General features: G+C 61.7%; 1 protein-coding gene across 1 annotated transcript in view; it reads left to right on the top strand.

Moving 5' to 3' along the window:
- The window catches only part of WNT9A (wingless-type MMTV integration site family, member 9A), a 27,655-nt gene extending 27,020 nt beyond the window's left edge, over positions 1-635 (top strand). The window contains exon 4 of the mRNA XM_012641703.1: positions 152-635. Within this exon, the coding sequence (XP_012497157.1) occupies positions 152-634 (483 nt within the window). The 3' untranslated portion in view covers position 635. The remainder of the gene's footprint in view (positions 1-151) is intronic.
- The last annotated feature ends 12,234 nt before the right edge of the window (positions 636-12,869 follow it).

Below are 12,869 nucleotides of genomic sequence, written 5' to 3'. Positions count from 1 at the left end.
GCCGGTCCGTGGCTTACAGGAGGAGGGACAGGCCTGGGGGCTGGGAGCCTGGACCGGACACGTGATGGTTCCGGCCGCGTCCGACTGCAGGGCAGTTGCTGGGCCTGCCTGGCCTGCACCTCACGCGCCCCCCCAACCTCCCACCTGCCAGGTGATCAAGGCCGGCGTCGAGACCACCTGCAAGTGCCACGGCGTGTCGGGCTCGTGCACGGTGCGGACCTGCTGGCGGCAGCTGGCGCCCTTCCACGAGGTGGGCAAACACCTGAAGCACAAGTATGAGACGGCGCTCAAAGTGGGCAGCACCACCAACGAGGCCACCGGTGAGGCGGGCGCCATCTCCCCGCCGCGGGGACGGGCCTCGGGGGCGGGCGGCAGCGACCCGCTGCCCCGCACCCCGGAGCTGGTGCACCTGGACGACTCGCCCAGCTTCTGCTTGGCCGGCCGCTTCTCCCCGGGCACGGCCGGCCGCAGGTGCCACCGCGAGAAGAACTGCGAGAGCATCTGCTGCGGCCGCGGCCACAACACGCAGAGCCGGGTGGTCACGAGGCCCTGCCAGTGCCAGGTGCGCTGGTGCTGCTACGTGGAGTGCAGGCAGTGCACGCAGCGCGAGGAGGTCTACACCTGCAAGGGCTGAGGGGCTCCGCCAGCGCGCGGCGGGGGCGGGGGCGGGGGCCGGCGCCGGTCTGGCCTGCCGACTGCCGTGCCCAGCCCTGGCCACCGCGTCTGACCCGAGAGCATGGCACCGCTGCTTTCTGAGCTGTCCCTGTCCCGAGCACGCCAGGCCCGGGTGGGGAGCAGCCCTTGGCGGGTGCGCCTCCACGACCACGCAGCCTCCGTGCGTGCGCGGCCTCCCCCGGGGCCCGGGCCTGGCCAGGGCTGTCCCGGCACCGGCACTGTCTTCGGAGAGTGAAACCACTAGGAGAGGACGGAGCCGCCTGGTCCCCGGGGCCCCAGCCGCCCACGTGCCCGGCCTCAGGGGACGGTGCCCTTCCTTCTCTGACGTCGAGCACTTCTCTTTGGAGTGAATATCAGTGACTTTTAAATTATTCTTATTATTATTTCAAGGAGTTCCTGGGCAGGCGGTCGAGCAAGGACCTGCGGGCCCGCGTGGACTTCCACAACAACCTCGTGGGCGTGAAGGCAAGTGGCGCCTGGTTGCCTCTGATCTGCTTTGTTGTTTGAAACCACTAAATCAAGATAGACGTGCTGTTGTTGTTGAAGAAATAAAGCGCGCTGTGTCTGGCTGCAGCCCTCGGGGCTCCTGGAAACCCGCTCCCCATGCCCGTGTGCCGGCCGAGCGGTGCCGCGTGGCGGTCCCTGCTCCGTGCCCGTGGGCACTCGCCCGATGTCCGGGTGTCCCGGTGTAGATTCTTGGCCAGGGGTGGCCGAAGGGGCTGCTCTGGTGAGGGTTCATGTCACGGGGAAGCCACGCTTTCTCCGTGTCGCTGGGGAGAGGCGGAGGGGGGGTGGCAGGTGCAGGTGGAGAGTCTTGGGCTGGGCTTTGGCAGCGGGAGGCCGTTCTTTTGGCCGTGCTGTTGTCTTTGCATGGGAGAGGTGTGTCTCACGTGTGCGTGTGCGTGTCCGGTGAGCGTGTGTGTGCGTGCTGTGCTGGCGTGGTCGGCGGGGCCGCGCCCTTCTCGGAGCACTGCTGTGCCGTGCCCTGCCGTGGCGGCACGAGCGGCAGCCTCTGGCCCCCGGAGCCTCCGGCGCTGCCTCCGTGGGTGGGTGTCTCGGTGGGGCTGGTGCACGGCAGGTGCGGATGCAGGAACTACTGAGGGAGCAGGTTCCTCCAGGAGGCTGGGGACCGTGTTTGAAGAAAACCTGTTTATGTGGATGTGGGTCTGTGTCCCTGTGTTGAGGTGCGCATAGCGGAGCTTGCTCTCCTGTGGTTCAGGGGAGGCCGCATGCGGAGAGGGCAGTCCCAAGGCGGGGCCCCCAGCGCCCGCGTCCCCAGACAGGAATGTAGGTGGCCGTGTGCGGTGGCCGTCGGTGGGAGGGGACGGACGGTTTGTCCCTCGGTCTGACGCACGTCTGGACGGGAGGCAGGGCGGCACACCCCTGCCCTCCCCGAGGGCTCGCACCGCTGGCCCCGGCCACAGGCCCGGCCGCGCTCACGACAAGACTGTTGCTCAGTCACTATCGGCTCTGTGGAAGGGCGTCGAGTCAGAGGAAGGATATTTTTTTATTGAATACCACATTTAGCTCTATGTCATAAATATTCAGAAAAGTATTTTTTTAAACAAGGCAGACCGAGAGTGTCTGCCGGCTGGCTGTCTCTGTACAGACGCGTGTCAGGACGTCTCGCCGGAGCCTCCCGTCGGACGTGCTTCTCTCCGCGGCGGAGCGGAAGGGAGCGGGGCGCAGGGGCCACGCGCGGACCCGGCCTGCCGCTGGCCAGGTGCGGGCGGGGTGGGGCGGGCGGGAGAAGGGCCCCCTCTGTGTGTTTGGAGTCTTGTGCGAGCCGATTGATTTCTCTACCTCATCTGTGTAGCGCGTAGGTGTATACCCGAGTGACTGTGGAGAATGTATTTATTTAACAGCTTTGTATAACAGAACCGAAACAAGTGAAACACTAAATAAATGTATTTTAAATTATAGCCCCATCTCAGTCTGCTGCCTTCGCGGGGGGCCTGTGGGCCTGGGAGGATGGAGAGGAGGGTCTGGGAGGAGGGGGCGAGGAGAGCCCAGGAAGGAGGAGCCGGGAGGAGGGCCCTGGGGAAAAGGAGGTTCGGGAAGGAGGACCCCGGGAGGGGAGGGCCCTAGGGAGGGGAGGGTTGGGGGAGGAGGCCCCTCCCCCAGCCGTGTTGGGAGCCCTTGGCAGGCAGGTGTCCCTAAGCTTGGCGGTGGCCCAGCACACCCTGGTCTCTCCGTCTCCTGTGTTCGGGCAGGGCGAGCGTGGGCTCTGCAGGGACCCCCCCGTCCAGTCCTCTGCCCCTCGCCGGGCACCTGCAGCCTTCCCACAGCACAGGGTCCCCATGGCCCTGCCGTCCTCCTGCCCTGAGCCTGGGGTGCTCTGGGCACGGCCTGCCTCTCCCCTCCCTGGCTCTGGCTGCCCCCCCACTCACCTCCATCTGAGCCCTCCTTGAGGGTCTCCCACCCCTCGCTGGCCCCTTCCAGACCCCCGCGGTGCCTCTCCTGTCACCTCTGTCCAGTCTGTGTTCTTGGACCCCCAGGGGCCGCCCAGGCCACAGCGCTAGGGCACGGGCTGTATGCAGAGAAAGGTGGGGTTACCTGCCTGGTGGGAACACAGCTTCCTTTCCAGGCCGGGGACAGGGCCGCTAAGGAGGGGCTGGGGGAGGGGGCTCCTGGTGTCAGCCCCTCCCCCGCAGCCTCTGGCCTGGGCTGGGTGAGGCCAGTGGGGCAGTTCTGCCAGGCCCCTCCAGTGGGCACAGGCCTCCTCCTGGGGCCCTGGCTGCTCCTGAGGGCCAGCGGGGGGCTCAGGCCTCTGCGCCCAGGCGGGAGGGGCTGCGCGCTGCCTGGGCTGGGAGCGGGTGGCCTGAATGGAGCCATTCTTCCTGGGTGACGGCGGCCGAAGCTGTAGCTGAACTGGATCCAGGTGCGGGCGCAGGCGAGGGCCAGGCTCCGGAGGAGAGAAGTCTCGGGCTGGGCAGGACCTGCCGGGCAGCCAGTGCCTCCCACCAGGGCCCGCAGAGCCCGCTGCACCCGGGTGCGGCTCTCCCTGGACACCTGGGTCTTCTCGCCTTGGCCCTGAGTCCCAGGCGGACGCTCTGTGCGCCTGGCCCATCTTCTGCGATCCGTGTGCGTGCGTGTGCTGTGTGTGTGCGTGTGCATGTGAGGTTGGGTCTGTGCGTCTCGTGTCTGCATATGTGTGCGTGTGTGTGCACAAGGCTGTGTGCATGCACCTGTCTGCGTGTGTGTGCAGGCACGTGTGTGTCCGTGTGTGCGTTCAAGTGTGTGCATGCGTGTGTGTGGCTGGGTCCACACATGGGTGTCCATGTATGTGCCTGTGTGTGCATGAATATGTGCCATGTCTGTGTCCACAAGTGTCCATGTTTGCATGCATTCCGGTATGTGCATGCGTGCATGTGTGGCCAAGTTGTGTGTCCGTGTAGTGCGTGTGTCTGTGCGTGCATGTGCGTGCGCGAGCACTGTGGGGACGGGGCGCTGAGCTGCAGCTCATCTCCTCTCCAGCCACGCAGTAGGCGAGGAACTACCCTGTCCAGCCACACCCACAGGTGGGCAGGGACGCCCTGGAACTGCCAGGTGCTTCCCCGTCCCCTCCGCGGGGCAGTCCCCAGGGACAGGGCGTCTGTCTCCACTGGCTGGCCGGGGTAAGCAGTGGCCACCAGGCTGCTGCTCCCAGCTGAGCAGTCTCAGGTGCCACACGCAGGTGGGAGGGAGACAGGCCCAGGACACACAGGTGGCCGAGCCAGGCTGGCGGGGCCAGGCAGCTCCTGGGCCCTGCTGGGTGTTGGCAGGCATCTGGCCGCCCTCCAGGCCGGCGGCAGGAGATGGCTGGGGGATTAGGTAAGAGGCGCAGTTAGGTAATGTCTCAGAAGGGCCCAGCCAGTGCAGCGGGAAGGTATGGGGCTGGGTCCGCCTGCCCGGCCTCGCTGACTTCAGAGATGGAGGATGGAGGGGAGAGGAGGAGGGGGAGGGGAGGGGAGGAGAAGGCAGGAGAGGGAGGAGGGAGAGAGGGAAGAGTAGGACAGGGAAGAGGAGATGGGGATGAGGTGAGAGGGGAGGAAGGGAGAGAGGAGAAGGAGGAGGGGGAGGAGAGGAAGGATGGGGAGGAGGAGGAGGATAGGGAGGATGGGGAGGAGGACAGGAGAAGGAGGAGAGGGAGGAACAGGACAGGAGGAGGAGGAGGAGGAGGGAGGGAGGGAAGAGTCGGGCTGGCCCTGGGGCCTGGCTGCTCCTGCTGTGTTCCAGGCCCTGGCCACCAGTGGGGACCCAGGAGGGCGCCCTGGCTGCCCATGGGGCCAGCCCAGCTGCACACGGCAGGCGCTCAGGGGGCAGCCCCCAGGCCGCCAGGGTGGCAGAGGCAGTGCCCAGGAGGGCCCACGGTGGGGCAACTGGAGGCCGTGGGCGGGTGGGGGCCCCGCACCCTCACTCTTGCCTCCGCACCCCTGGCCCTGGCTGCCGCGGCCTCTCCCCAGCCCAGCACTGGCCTCTGTGCTCTGAGCCCACAGGAGCAGGCCGTGGGGGAGCTGCCACCTCCTGAGAGGTGCCTGGGTCAGCCAGGCCAGGGAGGAGCCGGTGGCCTGGGGTCCCAGCCACTCGGGGAGGCTGCGTGAGAGCCCTGGGCTGGGGCCGAGAGACCTGGCCTTGCGCGGCGCTGCCTCTGTGGCTCAGGGCCAGGGTCTCCCATGGCGGCCGGCCGGGCAGGTGGAGGGGCCGGCGCGGGGGGCCTGGCTGGGCAGCTGTGCGGGATGGGCCGTGGCAGGAGAGGAGGAGGGTCTAGCAGGTTGCCGGGGAGACAAGAGCAAACAAATACTGCCCCCTGCAAGCCTACAGGGGGGTCCCTGTGGCGATGACCTCATCTGCCCACTCAACCCTGCTCCTAAGGCCAGGTTGGGGGCGGGGGTCCCGGCTGGCTTTTGGGGGGAGCTGTGTTTGTGTTGGGCCCGCGTCCATGGAGACAGCTGGTGGGGCAGAGACAGCTCCTGCTGCGGTGTGAGCCAGAGGCCAGGGGCCCCCTCCCAAAGCAGGGCTGGGGGCAGGGGCATGGGGGGGCTGCAGTGTGCCTTTTATCCTGGAAGTGACCTTCACTGTCCACGTGGTTCTCCCCACAACTTTCTAAAACAATTTTTGACTTTCAGAAAAGGAGCAGCCACCCTCCTGTGCACACGGGGTCCGTTTGGGACAGCCAGGTGACAGGTGACCACAGACTCAGTGGTTTAGAGCCACACAGGCTCATCACTGCAGCATCGCTGTGGTTCGGGGGCCTCTGACTCGGGGTCTCTCGAGGCTATGGTGTCGGACAAGGCTGGGGTCTCCTGTGAGGCTCGACCACAGCAGGTTCTGCCTCCAGGCTCACTGTCCTGTCAGACTCGGGCCTTGGTCCTCAGGGGCCATCCCAGACTTCATACTCGGCTCCTTGTTGCAAGGGTCTCTCTAGGTGGGGGTAGCATCCTCAGGGCTTCTGAGGGAGGAGTCCTGGAGAGAGTGGGTCAGAAAGAGGAGCCTCATGATCTGTGGAGCAGCCAGCCCTGGGGCCTGCTGCTAATTTTTATATTTTTTGTAGAGATGGGGTCTTGCTATGTTGCCCAGGCTGGTCTCAAACTCCTGGGTTGAAGAAATTCTCCTGCCTCAGCCTCCCAAACAGCTGGGACTATACAGGTATGAGCCACTGGGCCCGGCCTGAGAACACTGATTTTGCTCAGCACATCTTTACTCTTCCATCCTTTCCTGGTCTCAAACACAGAGTGTGATGGTGGAGTCACAGCAGCTGTTTTGAGATCATGAGTAAGGAAGCCACATAATAAGAACAGCTGCTGCTGTTCTGTTCGGTAGAAGCAAGTCAAGGTGGGGTCGCTAGGATGCAGGGGCCATGGGAACGGCTGAGAGTCTGTCTGCCATGACGTCCAGTATGCTGAGATTCATCATTCACAATTACAGCTGACCCTGGCACAACACGGTTTGAACTGCTCCTGTCCACTTATACGGGGATTCTCTTCTGCCTCTGCCATGCCTGATACAGCAAGTTTAACCCCCTCTTCCTCCTCCTCCTCCTCCTCTGCCTATTCTAGGTGAAGAGGACAGAGATCAAGAGCTTTATGACAATCCACTTCCCCTTAATGAATAGTAAACGTATTTTCTCTTCCTTATGATTTTCTTAATGACATTTTCTTCCCTCTTGCTTACTTTATCGTAAGATACAGTATATACTATATGACATATAAAAGATGTGTTAACCAACTGTTTAAGTTGTCGGCAAGGGTTCTAGCCAACAGTAGGCTATCGGCAGTTATTTGGGGGAGTGCTAAGCTATGCTCGGGTTCTTGACTGTGTGGGGGTCGGAGCCCCTACCCCCGTGCTGTTCAAGGGCCACGTGTTTGCTTTCTCTTCTCTTCTGTCTCGAAAGGTAGAGCACCTTTCAGCTGGCAACTACAAGCGAAAAATAAATAAAAATAGATTCATCTTCTGTTGGTTTTTAGTCCTTTGAGAGGAGGCGGAGACATCCGACTTTGTATCCCTAAAGGATATTCTTGTTCGGTGACCAGGACGATTTCGCACTTGGCGACGCAGCGGGGGTGGATTGGCACCTTTCGTCCCCACCCTGTCCTCCCCAAGACATCTGATGATGTCCCTTCAGGGGCTTTGCCTAGTCGAGGATGTGTCCTGCCCTTCGGGGGCCGTCTGTCCCCCTCTTTCTCTGCACCGGTCCCGAGAGCCGCGGGTGCTCATCCTTCCGTCACGACTCCGGCGCGTGTGGCTCTCACCTTCCGCCATCCCTTCTGCCTTGGTTAGATGTCATCGTGCTACAGAGAAACTCTGCGGATTCTTCTTTGAAGTTCGGCGCGTCGCGCTGCCACTCCGCGGTTATCCTCCGGGCGCAGCGCTTGCTCTTTGAGGCCTTCCTGGCTTTCTGGGCAGCGGGCATTTGGGGCAGACGAGAGACGCGGTCTGATTTATGTGTTCACGGAGTTGCTCTGGGTACTTTAGGGAGATTAAAAAAATGACACTGGAAGAAACAGAAATACTTCAGGGCACCAAAGAGCATTTTAAGTAAACTCTCATTGGTATCGTAAGTGCGATCTGGGACAGCGCCGTCTGCGGAAAAGGAACGGACGATGCAGACAGAAAAGCAAAGTGCTCGAAATGAAAATAGGGTTAGTGAGATAAAATTTTTCTTTCGACAAAAATTGGAAAGATACAGCTCGAGACATTTAGCGAGACAAAAATAGGTCAGCCTTTCCTTTGCTGCCTTCTAGCGACGGTGGCCACGTCACACCAGCTTGGGCTGCAGGGGTGTCTCGATAAATTCCTATGGAGAGATGGTCCCTTCTCTGATAAACAGGCGAAGGTTTGCTAAGAGAACGCCTATTTGGCTTTTTGTTTATTTTTCTTTTTTCTTTTAGGGACAATATCTCACTGTCATCTGGGCTAGAGTACAGTGGCATCATCACAGCTCACAGCAACTGCCAACTGCTGGGCTCAAGCGATCCTCCTGCCTCAGCCTCCCAGTAGCTGGGACTACAGGCGCAGCCACCATGCCCGGCTAATTTTTCTATTTTTTTATAGAGATGGGGTCTTGCTATGTTGCTCAGGCTGGTCTTGAACTCCTGGCCTCAAATGATCCTCCCACCTCAGCCTCCCAGAGTGCTGGGATTATAGGCGCGAGCCCCCAGGCCCACCCCTTTCTTTCTTTTCTTTCTTGTTTCTTCCCCTTCTCCTTTTTTTCCTTCTTTCTTTTTTTCCCTTTTTTCTCATTTCATCTCCTTCCTTCTTTCCTATTTCTCTTTTGTTTTCTTTCTCCTTCCTTCCCTTTTTCCTTTTTTCTTTCTTTCTTTTTTTTCTTTCTCATTTTCTTTCTCCTTCCTTCCTCCCTCCCTCCCTTCCTTCCTACAGTTCTAAGAACGTCGTATTTACAATGAACACGGTTAGTTTACAGCATCCCTGTGATTAAACCATAAATATCTTTGCCTACAGGTTGGCCCCACGACCCCCTGGAATGCCTGGGAAATGCCCGGATTACCATTCACTTATGACTAACACGGATTCCTTCTGAGGGAAGGAATTTGGGGTCATGTTTTATTCTCACGGTACGTTATTTTTTATTTTGCTTGATTTTTAAAAATAAATGACACGCATCAATTTTGGTTTGGTGTGGGTTTTTGAAAGTCGCTCTCACAGCCCAGGACGGCATGGACAGTCCACCTGTCGCGCTCAGACGAGTGTGACAGAGGAAGGATGCATCTGGAAGTGGCCAGGGTAGCTCCTGGCCTCATGGAGGGTCTGCCCAGGACCCCGGGGTAGGGGCTCTGGGAGGAGGCCGGAGAGTAGAGAGGGCCGCGCAGTGCAGGGGCTGCTTCTTTAGAGTCCTTCATTCATTCATTCATTCATTCAATAAATACTCATCGAGCACCTACTATCTGCCAGGTAATGCAGATGCTAAAACTAGGTGGGGCGCGGGGACTCACACCTGTAATCTCAGCACTCTGGGAGGCCAAGGCAGGAGGATCGATTGAGACCAGGAGTTTGAGACCAGCCTGGGCAACATAGCGAGACAAAAAATTATTAGCCGGGCGTGGTGGCGTGTGCCTATAGTTGCAGCTACTAAGGAGACGGAGGCAGGAGGATCGCTTGAGCCCAGTGGTCAGAGACTGCAGTGAGCTGTGGTCTTGCCACTGCACTCCATCCAGCCTTGGGGACAGAACAAGACCCTGTCACTAAAGTAAATAAATAAAAGTAAATAAAATTAAATTAAAGATGTAAACGTTAGATGTAAAATGCTTAATGGAGGAAAATACATCTGTGGACAACTTTGTGCACACAACTCTCCTAGCTCAAACCGTACGGGAGAAACAAACCTGGATTACCTCGAGGTGCAGTCTTGTTGTCTGACATCATGGTGGCAAGGAGAGGAGAGGTTTCCGGCATTTGACCACAAAGGAGCCCCTGCCAACACCCGAGGAAAACACGGCCACCCCGAGGGAGCAGTGGGCAAAGGAAACGGAAGGGCCACTTGGGGAGACGGGGCGTCGGGACAGCTAACCTTCCGAGATGTGACGGGGCAGGTGTCAGCTGTGCTGGGAACAAGGCCTGGGGACCTGCAGGGTGCTGGCCTCACAAGGCGGCTGCGGGCGCCCACCCTGCCGGGTGACGGGCCGGGAGGGATGGGCTTCTCTCCGCGTAGCTGGGAGTCCTGGGGCTGCAGCCATCGGGACGGGCCAGGCGGGCATGGAGGGCGGCGGGGTGGCCTGAAAGGAGCCGGCGTGGCATAGGGCAAGCCGGGCAGACCGGGACAGCAGCCTCCGGGAGAGGGCGCGGAGTATGGAACCAGGTGAGGGAGCTGAGGTTGCTAAGAGGAGCTGAAAAATGGGGACAGAGCCACGGGCCACAGGGCCACGAGGCCGAGGGTGCTGCTAAGCCCGATGCTTCCCAGAGGATCCGCTGAGATCGGGAATGCTGGCAACCCAGGCACCTGGAGCAGGGCCTGGAAGCTTCTAGTACTTGGAGTTGGTAACTCCCCTTCCCTCCTGTCTGCCCCCCTTCCAGTTCATCTGGGGGCTGAGCAGTGAGGACCCCGCTGTGGCAGGCAACGGGGACCCAGCCCCCTGCAGCCCAGGGGCCCTGGTGAGAGCCTCGGGGAGGTGGCGGGTGGGCGGTGCCCCTCCGTCCATGGCTGCTCTCCTCGACGCGGTACCCAAGGGGCTTGACCCAGGGAAGCCCCTGCCATGCTGGCCCAAGGGCCCAGGCTAGCAGGCGTGGAGCCTGGAAGGTGTCCCTGTGACTCATTTTTGTGCGTGACGTGGGCGCCCCGGGCACCGGGATCCTGCCCTTGCGGTGCCCCGAGCCCTCTGCCTCCACCGGCCCAGGCCTGGGCGGCCGGAGCTCCCTGGAGAGCAGGTCAGGATGCTCCGCAGAGCTCGCCCCACGGGGCCCACGGCACGGGGCCCAGGCAGGGTGGCCAGTGCCAGACGGTGGTAACCATCACGGACAGCATCCGTGGCCAATGACATTTACGGCACCCCGGGGGCATTTTCCCTGCCAAATAGCTCACCGGGGCCCACATGTGGAGGATGAACACGTGACATCGAGGACGACATGGGGGGTTGTAAAGGTTTTATGACGGGGCGTCTGGGCCCGAGTGGTCCACGGGGTGGGCGGTGGGGGCCCGGCTCTTCCCAGGCTTCCTTGGCTGCCCCCAGCGGATGCCTGCGTCCCTCTCTGCAAAGTATGTGACTCCCCGTGCGGGAGCGGCCGGCTGGATTCCCCACGCCTGCCCCACCGACGACCTGCAGGACCCAGCGTGCCTGGCCGGGCTCAGAGACCCCATCCTGACTTGGTGTATGCGTGGCATTCTGGCACTGGTACACAGTGGTGCTCAATGCATGCTCGTGTGTCAGATGGAATCAGAGAACGGGGGCAGGTCCCAATCCCGGCGCTCCGCCCGCCCAGAGAGGGAGGGAGCCGGGATGAGTGCCAGAGGGGAGGAGGGGCCTGGCTCCCCTGAGGCCCAGAGACACGCAGGGTCCGACCCCAGAGCCTGTGTGCACAGGTGCCCCGCTGGTCCCTGCAGCCCCAGGGCTTGGCAGGGCTGGACAGGGGCTGGTGGGGACGGACATCCCCAGCCCCCAGCAGAAGGGCTATCCTAGGCGCTGCCCCCGGCTGACCTCCAGCTGACCCGTGGCTCCCAGAGCGTGCCCTGCCGCTGCTGCCAGGGCCTGCAGGGTGGGACGCTCCCTGTCTGCCCCCAGAACACACCGTACCCCCACAGAGGGGGCAGGGCCAGGGTCCCACGAGACCCAGCCCAGGCAGGACCCAGCCCCACCCTTGGGGGCGGCCAGCTAAGCCAGGCCTGAGCTCAGGGGCCGGGAAGTCACGGGGCTGCCCCGGCCTCGGGAGGACAGTTCCTGAGCAGCTGGGTCTGGGCCGCAGCCACGAGGACATGCTCCAGCAGGCGCCGGGAATGCAGGGCCGCGCGGCCAGCTGCGCGCCTGCGGCCGCCCTCCCCAACCCGGGCTGAGCACTGCTGACACGCCGCGGTCACGGCCGGGGAGGGCAGGGGCAGAGCAGGCACCGGCTCAGCAGGGCCTCTGGCCCCGCCAGGCTTATGACCACAGCGATGCCCCCAGACCCCAGGGCGGGGCCACATGTGCTTGGTCTTGCCCCCACCAGCTTTCTCCCTGATGCGGGGTCCCAGAAAGCTGGGGTGCGGCTTCCGGGGCCAATCACCCTGCCCAACCGTCTGTGCCTCCCGAGCTCGGCCCCTGTGGCCAGCATCCCCGGCCACACCCTAGCAAGACCCTGAAAGTCTGTCTGGACCACCCTGGCCTTATCTGTCTGTCAAAATCCCATCACAGGGCCGGGCGCGGTGGCTCACGCCTGTAATCCTAGCACTCTGGGAGGCCGAGGTGGGAGGATCGCTTGAGATCAGGAGTTCAAGACCAGCCTGAGCAAGAGTGAGACGCCCCGTCTCTGCTAAAAATAGAAAGAAATGATCTGGACAACTAAAAATATATAGAAAAAAGTTAGCCGGGCATGGTGGCACATGCCTGTAGTCCCAGCTACTCAGGAGGCTGAGGCAGGAGGATTGCTTGAGCCCAGGAGTTTGAGGTTGCTGTGAGCTAGGCTGACGCCATGGCACTCTATCCTGGGCAACATAGTGAGACTGTGTCTCAAAAAAAAAAAATCCCATCACAAATGACTCTAGCGTGCTGCCTCCTCCGGGCAGCCTGCCAGGATTGCCTGCCCAGCCAAGGTGCCCACTGCCAGTGGGAACATTTCTGCCCTGGACAGGGTGCCCTCAGGGACAATGCCCACCTTGTCTGGGCCTTTCTGGGGTCTGGGTGGGCTGCCCATGAAGAGCCCAGTGCATCTGCCCAGCTGGGGCTCACATATGGAGCGGAGGCCCGATTCCCTCCATTTGCAGCCTGAGAGGACCAGGGGCTGGCTGGCTGCCTGGAGCCCAGGAGGAAAGTAGATGGGGTCTCGGGGGACCCAGCAGCCCGGCAGAGCACGCACCTTTCTGGACGGCTGCAGGGGCAGCGGGAGGAGCAGCGGGGTCAGGGCATCTCTGCCCTCTAAGTGCACTGCCCCGTGGACTCCGGCCTTAACGGTTCCCAGGGCCTGCAGAAGAAAGGCTTGGGGCCCTGCCCTCCCCCCCGAAAGACGAGCGGATTCTTGCAGCATTAGGACTCTTTTCCACAAGACTGACACAAAAAAGGAACACCGTCGGC

Source organism: Propithecus coquereli, unplaced genomic scaffold, assembly GCF_000956105.1.
Source record: "Propithecus coquereli isolate 6110/MARCELLA unplaced genomic scaffold, Pcoq_1.0 Scaffold168, whole genome shotgun sequence".
Taxonomy (NCBI): domain Eukaryota; kingdom Metazoa; phylum Chordata; class Mammalia; order Primates; family Indriidae; genus Propithecus; species Propithecus coquereli.
Note: the sequence above shows the minus strand (reverse complement) of the source record. Positions and strands in the feature narration are given on the sequence as shown.